This window comes from Polyodon spathula, chromosome 3 (genome assembly GCF_017654505.1).
Source record: "Polyodon spathula isolate WHYD16114869_AA chromosome 3, ASM1765450v1, whole genome shotgun sequence".
Classification (NCBI taxonomy): Eukaryota; Metazoa; Chordata; class Actinopteri; order Acipenseriformes; family Polyodontidae; genus Polyodon; species Polyodon spathula.
The window spans coordinates 90,873,245-90,892,842 of NC_054536.1; the positions used below are offsets into that span (position 1 = coordinate 90,873,245).

A 19,598-nucleotide genomic window follows, 5' to 3' on the forward strand; every position below is an offset into this window, starting at 1 on the left:
AACAGTAATTGGATACCAGAAAATATGAACAACAGTGAGTTTTGGCCCCCTACTGTATTCTGGATGAATGGCATCCCTTCTAAAGTGTCTCTATGTGAACAGAAAGAGATGAATGAAAGAAATATGTACCGGTCTAGAATGTTTGTGAGAGGCACAGAGTTGGTTCTGACTAACGAAATAAGAGCTAATCCTCTTGTCATGTGTGGATGTGAGAGATGCAGAGGTGAATCACTCCTGACCAGGCCCAAGCCATGTCCAGCTTGCAGTCATTTAGTGAGACACTGTAAAATTCTGTTTGAATGTAACGATTCCGAGGGAATCTCTTTCTCTCATCTGAATGTGACTCCATGGGATGTAAAAAGAGTTGAATGCATGGATTGTGAGGAAAAAGGTCACTTAGTGAAATGGGAGCATCTGGGAAAATGAGAATGTGAGGAAGGTGTCCCTGCTAAGCGTGTACAAGTGTCTTGTCGGTACAAAGTCAAGGCCATGGTGACTCACACCTGTGATGCAAGACGATGGATTCAAGGGCCCATTGTTGTGTTCGCCGAGCCAACCCGAGCTGAACCTGAGACTGAAGTGGAGTCCTGCTGGGAGCGAGCTGAAACCCTGGACATGGACTGGATGATTTAAAATGAAATGTATTAATGCAATAATGTGTGTTATAATCCTTTGTAGTGTTTGTATAATCTTTAGTTTGGAAAAAGCAGTGTTTGTATAATCTTTAGTTTGGAAAATTGTGTAAGTGTGTAATCAAAAGTAACGCTTAATGCCGTTTTAGTCAGTAATTGTGAAACTTATGTATTTTCTTTATATTAAATCATGCAGTAGAAACTGGTACAGTTTGATACGAGTGGTTACTTTTGGGCAGTTTCTTATCAAGATGGGCTTGGTTCCCAGAATTGAATGCTAAGATTCTACAGCACCCTTTTTAGCCTAAGAAAATGTTGTTAAATGTTGAAATAAGGTTTAATATGCTTGCTTTTTATTAAAAAAAACTATGGGTGTGTAAGACCATATGCTTAACACTGCCTGTTGCAATAATATGTCTAAAATGGTTTCGCATCAAGATAGGTTCTCAGTTAAAAAAGTTAGTAATCGTGTGCCATAGGGAATAAACTGTTTAGTTTGACTCAGAGTTAAAAAGATGATGCAGCATAAACAGATGTTATTTGAAATATAAAATAAGAAGCTTAAACAAATAATGAAAAGTTATTTTAAAAGTAGAGAATGGGTTCTGAGAAGGTAAACTTTATGTGAACTTTCTTCCCGAACTTTCTGTGAGCCTGTTTTTCAGAGAAAGCCGTGCCTGGTAAGGGAGGTATAATTGGCACACAGAGCGAGAATTCTTTTATCAAAAGGATTACAGCGTCAAGGTTAAAATTTAACAAAGGAAATTATCTTCTCACCCTAGAAGAAGGGGGAACATTGCTAAAAGACATTAATAACACTATGTAACACAATTTTTGTTCCTGGGTAGTAAGTGTTATTTCCTAATTGCTTATGCCTCAAAAGTATAGAAAATGGCTATTATTCCCCACAAACTTTGCTTTTGTGACCAGGACAGTGATATTTCAAAATATCACTATTTCCAATGGGAAAACAGGCAAATGTGAGTCTTTTCGTTCACATAAAGTGAACACATAAAAAAACAACATATGAATCCAAATTAACATGTATTTATACTAAAGTAATACAAGTATTTACAGTATAATCGTAAATCTCGAAAAACTACTCACTTCTAAATCTTTTGCAGTCATTTTTGGATTACTTTAGTATAAATACATGTTAATTTGGATTCATATGTTGTTTTTTTCTGACTTTATGTGAACGAAAAGATACACATTTGCCCGTTTTCCCATTGGAAATAGTGATATTTTGAAATATCACTGTCCTGGTCACAAAAGCAAAGTTTGTGGGGAATAATAGCCATTTTCTATACTTTTGAGGCATAAGCAATTAGGAAATAACACTTACTACCCAGGAACAAAAAATAAATAAAAATTTGTTACACTGTGTTATCGCTGGAAAGTAGGAAAAGTGGTATACCACTAGCGAACCGGTTTTAGCTGGTTTGTGTGCTGCTGAAAAGAGGAGGTCGGCCGTAGTTCAGCCGAGTTCATGCTCTCAAGAAACTCATAGGACAGAGACATTACAGTCTTACACTTAAATAAAAAACAAACAGAATATCCATGAAGAGAAACTCTATATTGGAAAAACATAAGATGGAAGTTCCCTATAATACCTGCTAAGCACACGCCTGTAAAGAGAGAAGGAAAAGTAATTTAAAGAATGGAATGGCATGAGGGAATATATACTTAGACATTAATACATATAACCAATATAATCATAACTAATAGTGTTGTATATATTTCAAACAACACTCATATTCAAAATAACAACATTCTATTTGTAAGCACATATAAAATAAAGGAATAGCAAGGGTCTTGTGAACTATGTTTCACCTAACTTTTTAGATAGAGGAGGGGTCGAGAAATGAGCGGATGAGATCATGGTCAAGTGTTTGGAACAGGTGTCATATCTTGGAAAGTTATTGGCATATGGCCCTAAAATCTTAGGTTGTTGCGTGCCAAAGAAAGATAAGAAGTGTCTAACCAAATTAATGATTGGATTTGATTAAGTCTCTCCATGTATTTCAATGGAGACCAAAATCTATAAAACCTCATGTCTTTTACAATAAGGTACCACAATCAAGACTCAGCTTGGCAGAGTGAAGTGGTCCATCATTTGCAGATCTCCACAAGACAATGCTGATTCCTTTGTTCATGCTACTTTTCCTTATAATAGGAGGTAAGCATATTATATCTCACATGTATTGGTTGCATTGCTATAAGGTATTGAAACTATGTTTTAGTTTTTGAGAGAGTGTTATATTGAATGAACTGAAATATAGAAGTGGGTGCTTTTAGACCGTGTGTATAGCTGGCCCGGTGGCTACACTGATACACGGAGATGTATCATGCCAATTGAAGTGTTAATGTTGAATTTGCAACTAACTCAGGACCGCTAATTGTTATTGCATGTTTATGGATTTTGGTGGTATTCGCGAACTACCTTTCCAATATTAAAAGCATTTTAATAAAGCGAAGGAGCATTGCTGTGATTCGTAAAACTTCAAATGAATGAGTCCCGAGTGTTTTTCTTGATTAAAATATGGGTTATATGGACATACATACAAGCTCGCCCAGTGCTCGAACATAAACCACTAGGAGTTTATAACATCTCTGTCCTCCTAACGTCTCCCTTGAAGTTAAGAGTGTGCAGAGTAAACAGAAAATAAATAAGACTGAATAACAAGAGTACGTGAAAATCTGTGAACGCAGCAGACGTGACAAAATAATAAACCGTTGAATTCGAGAACTGCAACCTCCGTCTCCATTTGTCTTCATTTCCACACAACGTTACAATACTGTAGCGAACCGTGCATCTATGTAATTGTGTCGTGTACTGTACTGCAATTCCCATTGTATTGTGTGTAAACTCCGGTATCTGATTAGAATAAAGGGGTGGAGCTACATTATAAAAGGGCGCTGCACAGCCAATTGTGTGTGTGTTCTGAAACCCGGTTACTGTTCCAGGATTGCAGTGAAGCAGACAGAGCAGTGGTCTCTGAGTAATTAAAGCAATTGAACTTGAATCAAGCGGGTTGTCTCCTTCCTTTCTGCCTGCCTATTAAATGCTACACTGACATCAGGAACGGCTAGGAGAAGGAGAGACGAGCAACGATATTGAACAACTGTTCCAGTGCCTCCGGGAACTCGACATGGAGATCACCTGGGAACAGGCCAAGAGCCGCGCTGAGGAATGGCGGTCACTGGCGGCTGGGTACTGCGCAGTGCTGTGCTGCACCGGACGCCCACAGCCAAGCAAGACCGCAGGCTGGTCAACCAGACGGCGATGGTAGTGCTGCAGGACGGCAGGACGCGAAGCTGCCAGGCTTTGATGGCACCACAAGCTGGGAGGCCTTCCACACGCAGCTATCTGTGCAAGTGGAGTGAAGACAACAAGCACAACTGCTGACAGCGTCGCCGAGAGGGCAGGCTCAGATGGTGCTGCTAAACCTGGCCGAAGAGGAGATGGACAACTACCACAACTTGGTGGCCACCCTTCAACGCCAGTTTGGCAGTACAGGGGAACTACAGCTGCTGCGAGCCAGGCTCCGCAGATGAGCATGAACAGCAGGGGAGTCTCTGGCTCGATTAGCCACAACCTGAAGAGGGAAGCCCAGCGGGCATACGCAGACGCTGCCACCCGAGAGCAGGAGGAGCAAGTCCGGTTACAGTTCATGGAAGCTTTGGGACGGGAAAACTCTGCAAGTACCTGTGCCTTGCCAAATCCTGGTCGCATCTGACCGCTCTCCAACTCGCCCAGGAATAGGAAGATGTGACCCAGGCCCCCGGTCCCAGTCTCTGCTGGGGATGCAGGCAATCTGGTCACATCCACACCTACTACCCTCGGCAAGCGCCGCAGTCCAAAATCAGCCAATTGTCAGAGGGAAATGGAAGAGAAACGAAGTAGAAGGGGAAACATCGGCCTGGGTCTTCAACCCCAAACCAAACGCCAATGCACCAGTCATCGTAAGGAGCACCAGTATCGGGGCACATCTATCTGAACTGCAAGGTGGAGGGTGTGCACTGCACCACGCCAACAGACACTGGATCCACCATCACCCTGGTCAGACCCGACATCCTTCAGCAGGCTGGCCAGACCAGCCGGGGTACAGTGGCAACCACAGCGGTGCAACTACAGACGGTGACGGGACAACTATCCCCGATGCAAGGTACAGTCATATCGCAGCTGCGTCTGAGGGTACTGCCTTCGACCAGGAGGTCTGGGTTACTGACATTCAGGACCAATGCATCCTGGGGCTGCACTTCCTTCAAGAGACGAGAGGGTGGCAAGATCTGGCGAAAGGGATGGTGACCTTTGGGGCAGGCCCAACACTCCTGCTAGTTGAACCAACCACCCCACCCAGCGCAACAGTCTTTGCAGGAACCCTGAAACCTGCCAGCCCTTTCAAGGGTTCCAGCAAACACCATCAGGTTTGAAACACCAGCGGAAAGCTAGAGCAGGGTCCACCGCCAGTCTCCCCGAACCCTCCAAAGTCCCAGCAACCGCCAGTCCTTTTAAGGGATCTTTCCCAATGGTGCGCACCAAGAGTAAAGCATCAAAGCATACCACCCCCCCACCAAATCGCAGCAAGCGCCAGTCCTTTTAAGGGCTCCTGCAAATGGCGCGAGCCCAGCACAGGCCCACAGCAGAGCACCATCCCCCAGATCCCAGAAAGCATCAGCCATTTCAAGGGCTCCTGCAAAAAATGAGAGCTGAGCGAAAGAGTGGCGACAGACACCAGCACCACCCCCCAGATCCCAGAAAGTGTCAGCTCCTGCAAACAGCGTGCCCCCAGGGCAGACAGCCGCCTTAGTGAGGCTATGGAGGGTGTGTACCAACACAGTGAAGAGGGACAATGCGCAAGAGTGCAGCCAACTCAGTGTGCTCTTTCAGGAGTTTGCACACCTGTTTGCAGTCCGGCCCAAAGAAGGGGACGGACAGGCCTGGTCCAATATCGGAGTGGCACAGGGCACTCCCTGCCCAGTCGAGAACCACCATCCTGACTACCCCTGTTCAGACGCGAGGTGGCCAGGAAGATCCTACAAGAAATACAGGAGGTGGGAGTGATCGAGCCGCTAAACAGCTACTGGGCTTCACCTGTCGTGGTAGTCAGATAGCAGAACTATGACCTGCGAGAGAGAGAGGCCACTACTTAAAACAGCCGTACGCAGCGCAGGCACAGGTAACCCGCCTGGCGAACATGGCGGGTATACTGATGGCCTGTATGGACAGCATCCTGTGTGATGCCCCACTCCCTGACCCCGTGGCCACCGAACTAAGCCTCCTGTCCAGCATGCTGCTACATATATCCGGCCTTCAAGGCCAAGCTCTTGGCTAGAGCCTGGCTAGCCTAGTGGTGGCTCGTAGATAGATATGGCTGTCACAAACCAGAGATTATGACACGGATAAGGCTGCATTGCTAGGCGCGCCTAAATCCCCAAGACATGCCTTTGGGCCAGCCGTGGAGAAGATCTTGCAGAGATCCTACTGGGAACGCGAAGCGTCCCGGTAAATGGCCGAGTTGTTCCCTCCCCGCGCTCCTGTGTGGTGCAGGTCAAACTGCAGATGAGCTCCTCAGACGCGGAATGTCACCAGGACAGTTCCAGTTCCCACGGCTCTGCTCGGTGACCTTAGACATTGCCTACAGGGCACACCAGCAGCGAACAACCTGCCCATCATGGCCAGTACACGCACCACCCTAGGCAGCCGCCCCAGACCGATCCGCCCCAGCAGGGCCCCTGAAGGCTTGTGGCCTCAGAACCCCTTCTCGGCACACCAGCTGTATTATTGGCACGCTTGCAACTCGGATACCTGGGTGATCGCCACCGTCCACAAGAGTTACATTCTCCAGTTCTGCTTGGGACCACCTCCCTGTCGAGGAATCACAAATACTTTCATGACAGACCCTCTCCAGGCCTCAGTACTTCATAACAAAGTGGTCATCTTGCTGCGAGACATTCATCCCGTAAACCCCACCTACCAAGCAGAGAAGTAGTACTTGAGGTACTTTTTTTGGGCACCAGAAAGACTACATCAGTGGCACACACGGTGGTCGTGACAGAGCATATGGTGTGGCTGGGCCTCACCATCAACGATGCAAATAGTCGGCTTACACCAGCACAGTGCACAATATACTTGGGGCTCCAGCTGTACTCCAGTAAGATGCGCGCATACCTGTCGGACGACAGAGTAGCAGTTATCCAAGAGAGCCTCTCCTTGTTTCAATAAGGATCGTAGGCCACTCTCGAAATGTGCCAGAAACTTCTGGGCCTGATGGCAGCAGCCATATCAGCCATTCAGCTGGGTCTACTTCGTGCGGCTCAATGCGTTCCACCTCCATCCCAAGCGCGACAGACACCGTCAGCGTACTTATCATTATCAGCAAGTTCTTGTCAAAACTCTAATTTTCTTATTCCATAGAACATAAAAATTACCATGCATGTACAACTCTTAGCCTTGTTTTCCCAACTCTACCATCCAAGTAAAACAAACTTTAGTAAACACATGTAAATTAGTTTACTCAACTCAAAGTGTTATGTTGAACAAATTTGCTGTTTTGTTGATTAAAATCAACAGTTTGTTGACCAAAGTTAAAATTAGCGAGTACTCCCAACTTCTGGCTTTGTTCGTCTAACTTAACAGTCCAGCTTCACACAACTTATCAACTTTAATAAAACTTAACTGAGATAAGGCAGCCAGTTGCCTTAACTGTGTTAAGTTGGATCAACTTCCTCTCACTGTAAAAAAATTGGATCAGATAATGTTCAAAATGTGGTTCTCTGTCATTTCACAAAAACATTATCACCTGATTATGTTGGCCAATCAAAGTCTGATTATTGTGGCAAATGATGGGCGTAGTAACTACTAGCTTGATCAAAAACTAAACTGAAATACTTACACGAAAATATATTTTTAGTTGATGAGGAATGGAAAGAAAATGTAAATCAGTTTATGAATATTCAAGAGAAAAAATGCTTCAAAAAGCAAAAATAGCAGAAGTGGGTGAGATGAGGCAGAGGATGCACAGTGCTGGAAATACTGCTGCATTGAGGTACACGTTTGCGCTGACAGAAGAACATTAAACAAACAATAAAGTGAACTGAGAAACAAGCAATCCATTTATGCAGCTTAAAAAGAAAGCGCAGAATCACGGTTAACGAGTTTGTCAGAGCTCTGTGCTTTGCTGGAAAGCCACTGTATATTGCAGAGAGGTATGTATTGGTGACTTTGTGTGACAGTACCTTCTGTCCATCAGCTAAGACTGCCTAACGCCGACAATCTCAATCTTAAATATGACAGAATATGGTGATGCTTTAGTTGGTAAACTTATATGGAACTGTGACCAGATGCCCACCCTGTTGTATATAAATGTGTGTGCGCCATCCATCATCATTATTATTATTATTATTATTATTATTGTTGTATAAATGTGTATTGTTATTATTTGCAGGGTGGACAAAAAGCTGTCCACTATTATTTGTGTATGTTGTATTAAGGATAGCCTACTCTCGTGGGAATGCATGACTGATCAGCTACTAATTATTGAATAACATGTGCAAAACACTAGCCGAGGGGTAATAGGATAATTGATAGCTAATTAAACCTCTCGGCTTGTAAACTATAAAGAGCTACCATCTGCCAGTGAACGGTGGAGAGTGTGAGAGGCAAGACGGAAGACGCGAGTCTGTGCGACCAAAAATATATAAAATACAATTACTACGTAAGCTGGGAGCTGTAACCAGCAGACCACTTGTGTTCGTTGTTCGGTGTTCTGTTCTTTTTTGTTTTGGCCCTTGTGCCCTTTTGTTTGTGCTGTGTTTACTTGGTATAAGTGTTTATTAATAAATACCCGAGCACAGCCATAGCAATCGGTTTCCCCAAAACAAAGTCTGGCAGTGTGTTCAATTACTTCCTGGTTCTGTTGTCTCCGCTCAAGCCATCGCTTTCACAGGAACGCAGATGGAAACATCCAGTGTGATTTTTGAGGCGTCTCTTGATGGCTTGCACCACCCAGTTCTGTCAATTCTTTTCTTTTTATGATTTCAAGGTGAATAAATCTGGCTTATTTTGTGCTGTCATGTTATGCTCATACCTTCTGTAAATACTACTTCCGTCAGCACAGCAATTGCCCAAACATTCGCAAAGTACCAGTTAACTTGGGAAAACGTGGCTTCGACTTACACAGATTCTGCTTCATCATACATGCCAGGGACATTATTAATCAGAAACTGCTACGCATCATATTCCACATGCAAAATGTGTATACTGAGATTTTTTCCCCTCCGATTTTTACTGGTTTAAAATTTAAAACTTTTTTTTTTTTTTTTTTTACAGATGTCATCCCTATTTTAATATATGTAAAATAAAACATGAAAAATTCCCAGATTTCTTTAAGATAAAAAACAAAAACATGGAACACTTCATGACACATCTGTATAGTTTTTTTACCCAAACGATATGAGGAAGTGTTTGACCTTTGACTTTTCACCTTTTTTATACTGTAGCCTATAGCTGCAAACTTGAACAAACACAGGTGTACATAATGCATTTTGCAAATATTCTGACTGGTGAATTTGGTGCTCCAATATGTAAACAAAGTTAGACAAAGACCAAGCAGCACTATGAGCTCATTCAATTACCACATTGCATGTTTAAATTAGTTACAAATACAATAGCAATTTCTTTGTGTACTTGCAAGAGTTTTATTCAACAATATGCATTCACTTTTTCTTTTTTTTTTTTCACGATCGAGAACTACGATGTGATACTCGTCATCCAGTTAGACCCCAATTAAACAAAAAATAAGCAATGACCAGGAAATGCAGAAATATTTAGTACTATTTTTGTACTTTAAAACAAAAATAACAAGCTTCTTTTACTATTGTCTACAAATCGTGATACTGGGTTCCTTAACTGTATGTTGCTATAGTGAATGGTCTAATCAACATTGCAGAATACACAGTAGCTGAACTGCTATCCAGATGTGGCTGCATATGTGTTGTACTTATTAAAGGGATATATTTTGACATTTGGTGTCATATGACCTCATTGGTTGTTGAGTTCCTGCGAGCGGAATCGCACTGCAAAATATTTAACATGTTTAAACCTGTGAGCCCATTGAAATCGATCGCCCGATCTTGTAAGCATAACCCACTGCCCGTTGAGACTGAAAAAATCACGTAGCTATTGATCGCATCGGGCAGTGTGTCCAGGGCTTAAGCAAGTGAGATGCAGCATGCTACTTCCAATATTACAGCTGTACACAATTAAGGTGCAGTCGCCCATTCTATACACAACACTTGCAAAATACCTCAGATACAAACATGTAGAGTTCATTGCAGTCACCCACTGAATCAACCAACGTGCTTCCGAAGCAACCATACAGCCTCTTAATACTGTGCTATTCTTTTTCCAGGTGATTTATTATTATTATTATTATTAGTATTATTCTTCAAGGTTTATAGCCATTCATTCTAAATTGCACTGTTTTGTCTATGAAGATCACAATACTGTTTTGTCTATGAAGATCACAATAAAAAAAATTTGAAAAAAAAAAAACTAACATGCTAGCAAGAGACCCCAACCTTAAGTTTTCAAGCAACTGGTACATACACAATTTCACCTGGTTTATGTCTACTGTAGGTAAAGAATCAAAGGTCCGGTGGCGATAGTCTATAATAACTGTGATAATCTGCAATATCACGTTCAACCTTTCATAGCTCCTTACCTCCAGACACTGGGGCATCCATAAACACTGCTCCCATTTTTTCAGCCTCCTTGGCCATTTCCTTGGAAACAGAAGGATCAATAGTACTGGAATCTATCAGCAGTGAACCCTTCTTCACTTTCCTGCAAAATAATGAAATACAGTTCAAGCAGCGTGGCACACAGGGGCAGAAGGGTAGTAATAAACACAGAAATCAGATCCAGAGGTCATGCATACTGGCACACACACCAAACTGTAAAATAGTTTTTTTTTCAAAGCCTATTTAGGAATAAATGTAAAATGTATGCAATAGCTTAAAACCAAAGGATAACATAAAATCAAGGCCATATTCATTCATAAAGAAAGCTATTACATAGTTTTAATGCAACAAATATAGTGCATTTTACTTTTTTTATTTAAAAAAAAAGTAAAAGTTGATCTTGACCTCTTTGCTAAAATCTTCAGATTTCTGAAGTTCAATCCAACAGCTCCAACAATCAAAGCACAATGTGGCAGTCTCTATATCTGGTACAGTTGGTGCTGCTTTATCAGAATAAACGGCTGTCCCAATTAAACGAGAGGCATTTGAGAGGACCTCAGTCACACTTACATTCACAATTTACAACTTGTACAAGACGAGTATTTCTTTTTATTGTTAAATGACATCACATCATTTGAAAGAAGTCATTTTTTTTTATTCCTGAACTAAATTAATGCTTTTTTTTATATTTCTGAAATGAAATAAAAAAAAAGAATGAAGCCACATCTTAGGAGAGGCCTGTGATGTTGACACACCTCTTTGCCACAGCAGCCTCCAGCTCCTTCAAGAGTTCAAAGTGGTTTATGCAATTCACAGCGTAACGACGTAACCACTTAACTGCACAAACCTGTCTTGCTCTGAAAATTGTTCTGTTCTTCTGTTGAAAATACTGTATCCCAAATAAACAAAGTCACATCCCAATTAAACAACATAAACAGCATTGAGATGAACTGTGCTCCAGGGTTCTATCACATTTAAGCAGAAATCCTGATTATCAGTGGCCCGACTTTGCTATGAGTCTTTATGAAGTTGGCTTTTTAATTATTTTTTTTTACAGTATATGCATTTTCTAGTTCTCAGAGGACATACAAACAATTAGGAACGCTTAACTCAGAGAAATGCGCTTTTGTGGGCTGCTAATTTAGTCAAAAACTGAGATATTGAAAGCATGGCAAGACAACAGTCCATGTTTAACTGCATAAACCATACGTCTGCCTCTGCGCTTGTAGTAAAAGCAAACGTTAATAAAAAGGACTGCACAAACAGAGCAAGTGCTAATTTCCTAACTGGACAGTTTAGACAAATGGGGAAGTAGGGGATTTCTTTCGAGTGCATGATAAAGGAGGTATTTCATTGAATTATATGTGAAATAGACTCGCCAAGATCAAGTTAGTCAGATAGGTAGACTGTTTGCTTTAAACCTAATTTTGTTCACATTTTGAGGTTTAAGATCTTTAAATATGCTGAATGAACTGCCATTTAGGGAATGTATCTTTTACAAATGCTCGCTGGTGAAGAACCAGAGAGTTAAGTCGAGACATGTTCTTGTTCTGCAACATAGCACCTTGTATAAACAGAGCCACCTACTTCAAAATTCCCTTTAGCCCTGTATACACCTCTATTACATTCGGGCTGGAGGGCAACATGGTGATAATTCTGTCCGCTCGGTCTGCAACTTCTGCTGGAGAATCCAAGACCTGGGATTTAAAATAAATAAATACTTACATAGATGTGTTATGAAATTAATGTTTGAACACCCACCCTCCAGATTGTGTAGAACAAGAACAAAATAAATAAATATATAAATTTAAAAAAAGTATGTTAGAATAAACAGACTGGCTAAGATTTATACCACTTTTCAGTCTGATAAAATATATTTCAGCATCACATGAAAATACACACACACTTGTAGTCAAAAGTTTACATACCCCAAAGGAAATTTATAATATTCTCAAAATAAAGAATTTTAGAAAAAATCTCTTAACAAAAGTTTTGCTTTTGTGGATGAAGCAAAAAAAAGTTAAGAAACAGATGACAAAGGTTATTTCTGCAATCTGTTTGCAAAACTCCAACAATGTTCATTCAAAAGTAATCACACCATTTGATATTATGACAGTATTGTCTAGAAATTTCAATATGATAATGCAGAACCTAATTCTAGAAAAGTCTACAAAAATGCTGGATTGTAGGTGAACATTTTTAGAGGGTATAAAAGGGTAAGGCATAGGATGATTGCTGTCATTACCAATAAATCAATATGGGAAAAAGTAAAGAGCAATCTGAAGACCTTAGGCAGAAAATTATTGTCATAAAGCTGGAGAAGGATACATGAAAATTTCCAAGCATTTGAGTATCCCAATTTCAACTTCTGTTATATTACCAAGAAGTACAAGACTCGTGGTACTGTCGCAACACTCCTTCAGTCTGGAATAAAGAAGGTTTTTTGACCAACAAGTAGAAGAACTGTGAGAAAGGTTACTAACAATCCAAAATTGACTTGCAAAGATATTCAAAGTGAACTGGCTGCAAGTGGGACTGGGGTTTCCATTTCAACCACAGGTAGAGTATTGCATGGTGAAGGTCTCAATGGTCGCAGGCCAAGGAAAAAGCCAGTCTTAGGAAAACATCACAAGGACAATCGCTAAAGTTTGCAAAACAGCATTTGGATGGTGGATATGAGTTCTGGTCGAAGTTTTGTGGATTGATGAAACAAACAAACAATAAATAAATAAATAAATAAAAAGCTATTTGGTCACGCTGATAGTCGTTACTTTTGGAAAAGTCTGGTGAGACATACAAAGAAAAAAACACCATACCTACTGTCAAGCATGGAGGTGGGAATATCCTTTGTGAGGCTGGTTTTCACAGGAATGGCACAGGCAATGTAGTTCAAATACATGGTAAAATGGATTCCAGTGCATACCAAAAGATATTGGCCAATCAGCTGAAACACTCTGCTACAAAACTTGGTTTAAAGTGCAACTGGACGTTCCAATACGACAACGATCCAAAGCACACATCAAAAATCTACTTCAGAATGATTTAAGAAGAATAAAATCAAGGTTCTGGAATGGCTAGTCAAAGTCCTGATCTAAATCCGATTGAGAATCTTTGGTATGAGTTGAAGGTGGTGGCGCACAAGAGAAGTCCTCGGAATTTGAATGAACTGGAACAATTATGCATTGAACAACGGTCAACAAATCACTAAAGAATCATGCCAAATGCTCATTGACAAATATCCTTATCTTTTAAAAGATGTTATTAGTGCTAAAGGTGCCTCAATTAAAATAAATCGTTGAAATAAATAATTTCTTGTAACTTTTTCCTCATCCACAAGAGCAACATTTTTGCTGTGTGTGAGTATGTATGTATGTATATATATATATATATATATATATATATATATATATAATATACACACACACACATATATATATATATATATATATATATATATATATATATATATATATATATATACACAGAGAGAGAGAGAGAGAGAGAGAGAGAGAGAGAGTACAACCTGGTGTTGATGTGCTACAGCCATCTGAAATTACTTTATTTCTATCCAACGACTCGCAAAAGACATAAATGATGTTGCATTTAGCTATATAATTATTCTTATTGATTGCTCTGATCATGAGCAAGTTAAAATCTTACATAGCACCCTATGCTAGATGTGTTAACAGTTAAATAAGAATTAAACAGTAAAGCTATTTTTAATTCAGCATGATTATCATCTGATGCAAGCTATTTCATGGTCAGATGTTGTTATATACTGTACATAGGCTGTTCATGCTATAGCCTTCAGACTGAGCAACCCAATGATTTCCCACCATGGGATATGCAATTGCAATTTGAAATGGCACACTGATTAAGGCACAGCGGGTTTTCTGTGCACTGCCAACCTGTGGCCAATTAGAAATGGAGAAAACCAAGAATGAAACCTCTTTTTCAAAACACAGAACACACATCAATAAATGAAATACAATGCATTGAACAAACATAGGTGTATATAAAGAACGCCACAGTTTACATCAGTGTTTTAAATGTCCCTACTTTAAAACATTAAAAGACATCGTACCAAATATTTTGTTGGTCTCAGGTTTTCCTATATGTAAAATGCACATAATACATAAAAGCTATTTTTAAAATAATCAAAATGCTTTAATTACATGTTTTTCTAAACAAAAATAGATACTGTTACCTGTGCGCCTAAATCTTGAATTTCTTTACAAGATTCTGGAAATATATCTGAAGCAAAAACTGGATAGCCATGCTTCAGGAGATTTTTCGCCATGTGGCTTCCCATATTCCCCAACCCAATGAATCCGACTGGGGTTTTAGAGGCCATGGCCCTGGAAGAAACTGAAAGAAGACATGTATTAATCAATCTGTACAACTATATTGTGCATCCCAATATTAACATATTTATACCCAGGCCGCTATAAACATGCATGACTTTCTATTATGGCGAACAGGCTCTTAAATGATTTATCTACAAAAGAAATAAGTACCGGCGGAAGTACCGGCGGTGGTGCACCTTTATTTGTTTGTGGATTTCTATACACATTTGAAAAACGGTTCTAGGCAGTACTACCATATTGCTTTCATGTCATGTTACTGCAGCAGTGTTTCTTCATGGTGAAAGCACGGCTTGAAATACACGTCATTGGGAAACAGCTGTTTTTTTAATGACAGGAAAGAAGGCGTTGAAGGACAATTTCACTCCCCACGTGACGTGACCAAAGAAGTGCATGCAAATATAGTTTTCTTTAACCGAGTATGTAGCTGCATCTATCTTTGTTTTCTGTGTTTAATTTGTGACTAATGTGTAATGCATGCACAATACTGAAGAAAGCATATAACACCAGCTTTTCTGTCTGACTGAATACTTTGCTTCAGGCATTTACAGTATCTCTAGCTTCTTTTCAGCGTTCCAAAAAAGTACAAAATACAGCAGTGTGTTTTATATTAATCTTGCAATGCACCGTAATAACACGTACGTTTTAATGTGTGAATAATTTATAGAACGATCTACAATGTCAGTTCTATGGTTATCCACCGATATAAACTGAAAACAACAGATATAGACACATACCGTATATACAGTAATACATCTGCTGTGGGCATGAAGAAAAAAAAAAAAAAACCATTACCGTTTGCAAAGCAGACATGTTTGTTGAATTTTTGCAAGAAGTTCTGAGATCCCCTAAAGAAGGCAGCCATGCTTCTTTCCCTTTGAAATCGGCTTTTCAGTAACAAGTTACCTGTCAGGAAATGAGGGGAAAGTCGTGATTGACAACTCTTTTCCACCATACACAAGCCGGAGCTTTACGAATGAGCCAATCACGCTCCTGGAAAGGCGGGAAATCCGTTCAGCTTGCTTCATGAACCATGACAATAAATTCTGCTTTTGATTTGGTTTTGAGAAGCTAGAGAGTCAACAAAGATAATGATTTCTGAAGGACAGATAGATATAGATATAGGATATATATTCTAAATATATATAATATATATATATTATATATATATATATGTACAGAAAATGACACTATAACGACTTTCACTGTGAAATTGCTTGAAAGTGCATACATTAAACAATTTGTCGTTTGTAACTGTGAAACGTTTATGAAAGTTTGCAACTGCGATCAGTTGACGCAACAGATTACAGAGAGTTGTCTATGGTTGTTGTTCGAAACACGTGCATTTTATTTTGTGCAAATAATAAAATAGTGACGTCAAAAAGGATAATCCTAGAGGAAAATTTACTTTGAACTTGTGTATATATATATATATATATTATATATACCGCTCGTTATATATATATATATATATATATATATATATATATATATATATATATATATATATATATATATATATAATGATGAAAACAAAACGCAACAGCCTTAAGATTTACATCAATACAAAATGTTATTTATATTTTAAATAGTGAGCAGATAGGTTTGTTGATTGTTTGAGTAGTATTGTTCCTTGGGATAACAAAATACTGAGCTCAAGTCATGTGATTTCATAAAAAAAAAAAAAAAAACGCCAGGTGCTCAGTGTTTGGTTAAAATTGCCATAATTAGTTGATTAAGAATCTGTATAAATAGCCATTCGAAAAGGCATGGAAACTGCACAGGAGGAGCGGCAGAACATCCCACAGTAGTCTATCCAGAGGCTGATCAGGTCTATGATAGCTTTAAAATCTAAATTTAAAATAAATAGGAACACAAAAAATGAAAGAAAACAATTGGTTTGACAAAGATTGTAAGAATGTAACACAACAACTTCGACAATTATCAAATCAAAAACACAGACAACCAGACAATCAAGATCTACGCCATAGTTACTGTGAGACATAAACAAATTACAAACACTCAAAAAGAAAAAGAACAACCACACCAATAAACAATTGACAGAAATCCAGGAGTCCATTAGATTCTGGGAAAATTGGAACAAACCGGACGAATTGGCTATTCAAAACGGAAAGAACATTTTGAAAAACTATACAAAACAATACCACAAAATGAACAAATATTAGACTAAAAAAATAGTTATGAAAAACTAAAACAAATAGAATTGTCAATTAAAGACAGACAGAACCCCCTGGACTCACCGGTCACTGATCAGGCGCTAAAAGAGAAGCTGCAGGCCCTCCAGAACAGAAAAGCCAGAGGGGCAGGCAGCATCTCCAATGAGATCCTGAAACACAGCAGCCCGACACTTCAGGAGGCCCTGCTCAAACTCCTCAATATAATTCAAAAGGTGGGTTATTTCCCTGACATCTGGAATCAAGGATTAATCATACCCATATATAAAAATGGAGACAAATTCTTCCCCAATAACTATGGGGGTATAGTAACCTGGGGAAGGTGTTCTGCAGTATCATTAACGCCCAGATACTGACCTTCCTTACCGAGCACAGTGTCCCGAGTAAGAGTTAGATTGGATTCCTCCCAAAACATCTGACCATATTTACAACTTACAAACCCTTACTGACTAATGTAAACTAAAATAAAATGAAAATATTTGCTTGTTTTATAGATTTAAAAAAAAGCTTTTGACTCAATTTGGCATGAAGGGTTATTTTACAAACTTATCCAAAGTGGTGTAGGGGGTAAAGTATATGATGTCATCAAATCTGTGTATACAGAAAATAAATGCGGGGTTAAGATTGGCAATAAAAGAACACCATTTTTCTCACAAGGGTGGGGAGTGAGACAGGGCTGCAGACTGAGCCCAACACTGTTCAACATCTATATCAACATACTGGCCACAGGCAGCCCTCACTCTACATGACACAGAAATTCAATTCCTGCTCTATGCAGATGACCTGGTCCTGCTGTGCCCCAAGGAGCAGGGTCTTCAGCAGAGCCTGGCACTGCTACAGCAGTACTGTCAGACCTGGGACCTGGCAGTAAACATGAATAAAACCAGAGTCATGATATTCCAGAAGAAAGCCAGATCTCAGGGAAATAAGTACCATTGCACCCTGGGCAAAAACATTTCAGAACACTGAGCACACTACACCTATCTAGGCCTAGAAATCAGCGTGTCAGAGAGCTTCAACCTGGCTGTAAATGCACTAAAATAAAAAGCATGCAGGGCATTTTCTGCTATTAAGAGAAAAAAAATAATATGAAGATCCCAATTAAAATTTGGCTAAAAGTGTTTGAAAGGGTCACCCAACCCATTGCCCTGTATGGCAGTGAAGTGCGGGGTCTGCTCACAGAGTAGGATTATACAAACTGGGGCAAACACCCAACAGAAGCCCTGCATGCAGAGTTTTGCAAAAGTACCTTGCAAATACAAAGGAAAACTCCAAACAATGCATGCATAGCTGAATTAGGCCAATACCCACTACTGATTAATATCCAAAAAAGAGCAAGTAAATTTTGGCTCCAATCAAAAAAATAGTAACATAAACTCTTACCTCCATAAAGCCCTGTAATACCAAGAGCAAAGCCAGAGAAGAGTCTCCTCAGTCAGCTGGTCCTGAAGCTCACTGCACCAACCCACACTAACACCAACCAGGACAGCACCACTCTTAACAAATACAATCAGAGTTATAGCACAAAACAAACAAGAATACCTTATTCATCAGAACATACACACTAAAACACAAAGCAAACTGCAATGCTATCTGGCCCTAAAAAGACACTACACCCCGGCTGAGTACCTGACCAAGATGAAAGACAACAAACAGAGACAGACCTTAGCAAAGTAAAGGCTCAGTAAGCACAGCCAAGCCATCAAGACTGGCCAACACAGGCAGACATGGCTGCCCAAAGAGAACAGGCTGTGTGATCACTGTCAGCTCAATCAGGTCAAGACAGAGATATACTTTTTACTGCGGTGCACTAAATATAAGAATAAAAGGGAAGACTTCTTCCCAAAAATACAACATCTCTGCACAACATTCCCAGACTTGACAGACCCAGTAAAACTCCACCACCTCTACGGAGAGCAGACAAGCTCTATAGAAGTGGCAGCCCAGTAAACAATCACCTGCCACAGCCTGAGGGACAAAGAATGAACCTGACGCTCCTCACACAGGGAGGGAGGAGAAATTATTATTATTATTATTATTATTATTATTATTATTATTATTATTATTATTTATTATTATTATTATAACACATTATTATTATTGCTGTTTGCAATGTTTTATTTGTTCTTGATTTTGAATATTCACTTGTAAATATGTTGTAAACTGTTGATTGATTACATGTAAATTGATGACAATTGTCATCAATGCTTTGGCAATACCTAAATTGGTCATCCTAATAAAACACTTTGAATTTGAATTTGAAAATTTGACAGAGAGAGAGAGAGAGAGAGAGAGAGAGAGAGAGAGAGAGAGAGAGAGAGAGAGAGAGAGAGAGAGAGATGACCACTGAACAGGGGCTACAGCAGCAATTTTTTCACGCACAAACGTGAACCAGCCCAATCTTGCAACACTGCACACCACACAATATACATACCTACGCCTGCCCATCAGTGCGTCAGGGAGCTTTACCCTGGCAGTGAATGCACTAAAAGAAAAAGCCTGCAGAACTTTTTATGCCATCAAAAGGAGGCTTTATAAAATAAATGTACCTGTCAGAATCTGGTTAAAAATATTTGACAGTGTTATCCATCCCATTGTGCTATATGGAAGTGAGGTCCACTCAGAAACCCTGCATGCTGAATTCTGCAAAAGCATATTAC

At 39.8% G+C, this 19,598-nt stretch overlaps 1 protein-coding gene across 1 annotated transcript in view; it reads right to left on the reverse strand.

The window, feature by feature from the left end:
• Positions 1-15,643, reverse strand: part of LOC121313637 (3-hydroxyisobutyrate dehydrogenase, mitochondrial-like) — a 54,422-nt gene extending 38,779 nt beyond the window's left edge. Inside the window, exons 1-4 of the mRNA XM_041246369.1 lie at positions 15,539-15,643; positions 14,587-14,747; positions 11,967-12,076; positions 10,361-10,482 (exon numbers count right to left, since the gene is read on the reverse strand). Coding sequence (XP_041102303.1) covers positions 10,361-10,482; positions 11,967-12,076; positions 14,587-14,747; positions 15,539-15,608 — 463 coding nt within the window. The 5' untranslated portion in view covers positions 15,609-15,643. The remainder of the gene's footprint in view (positions 1-10,360; positions 10,483-11,966; positions 12,077-14,586; positions 14,748-15,538) is intronic.
• Positions 15,644-19,598: the final 3,955 nt, after the last annotated feature.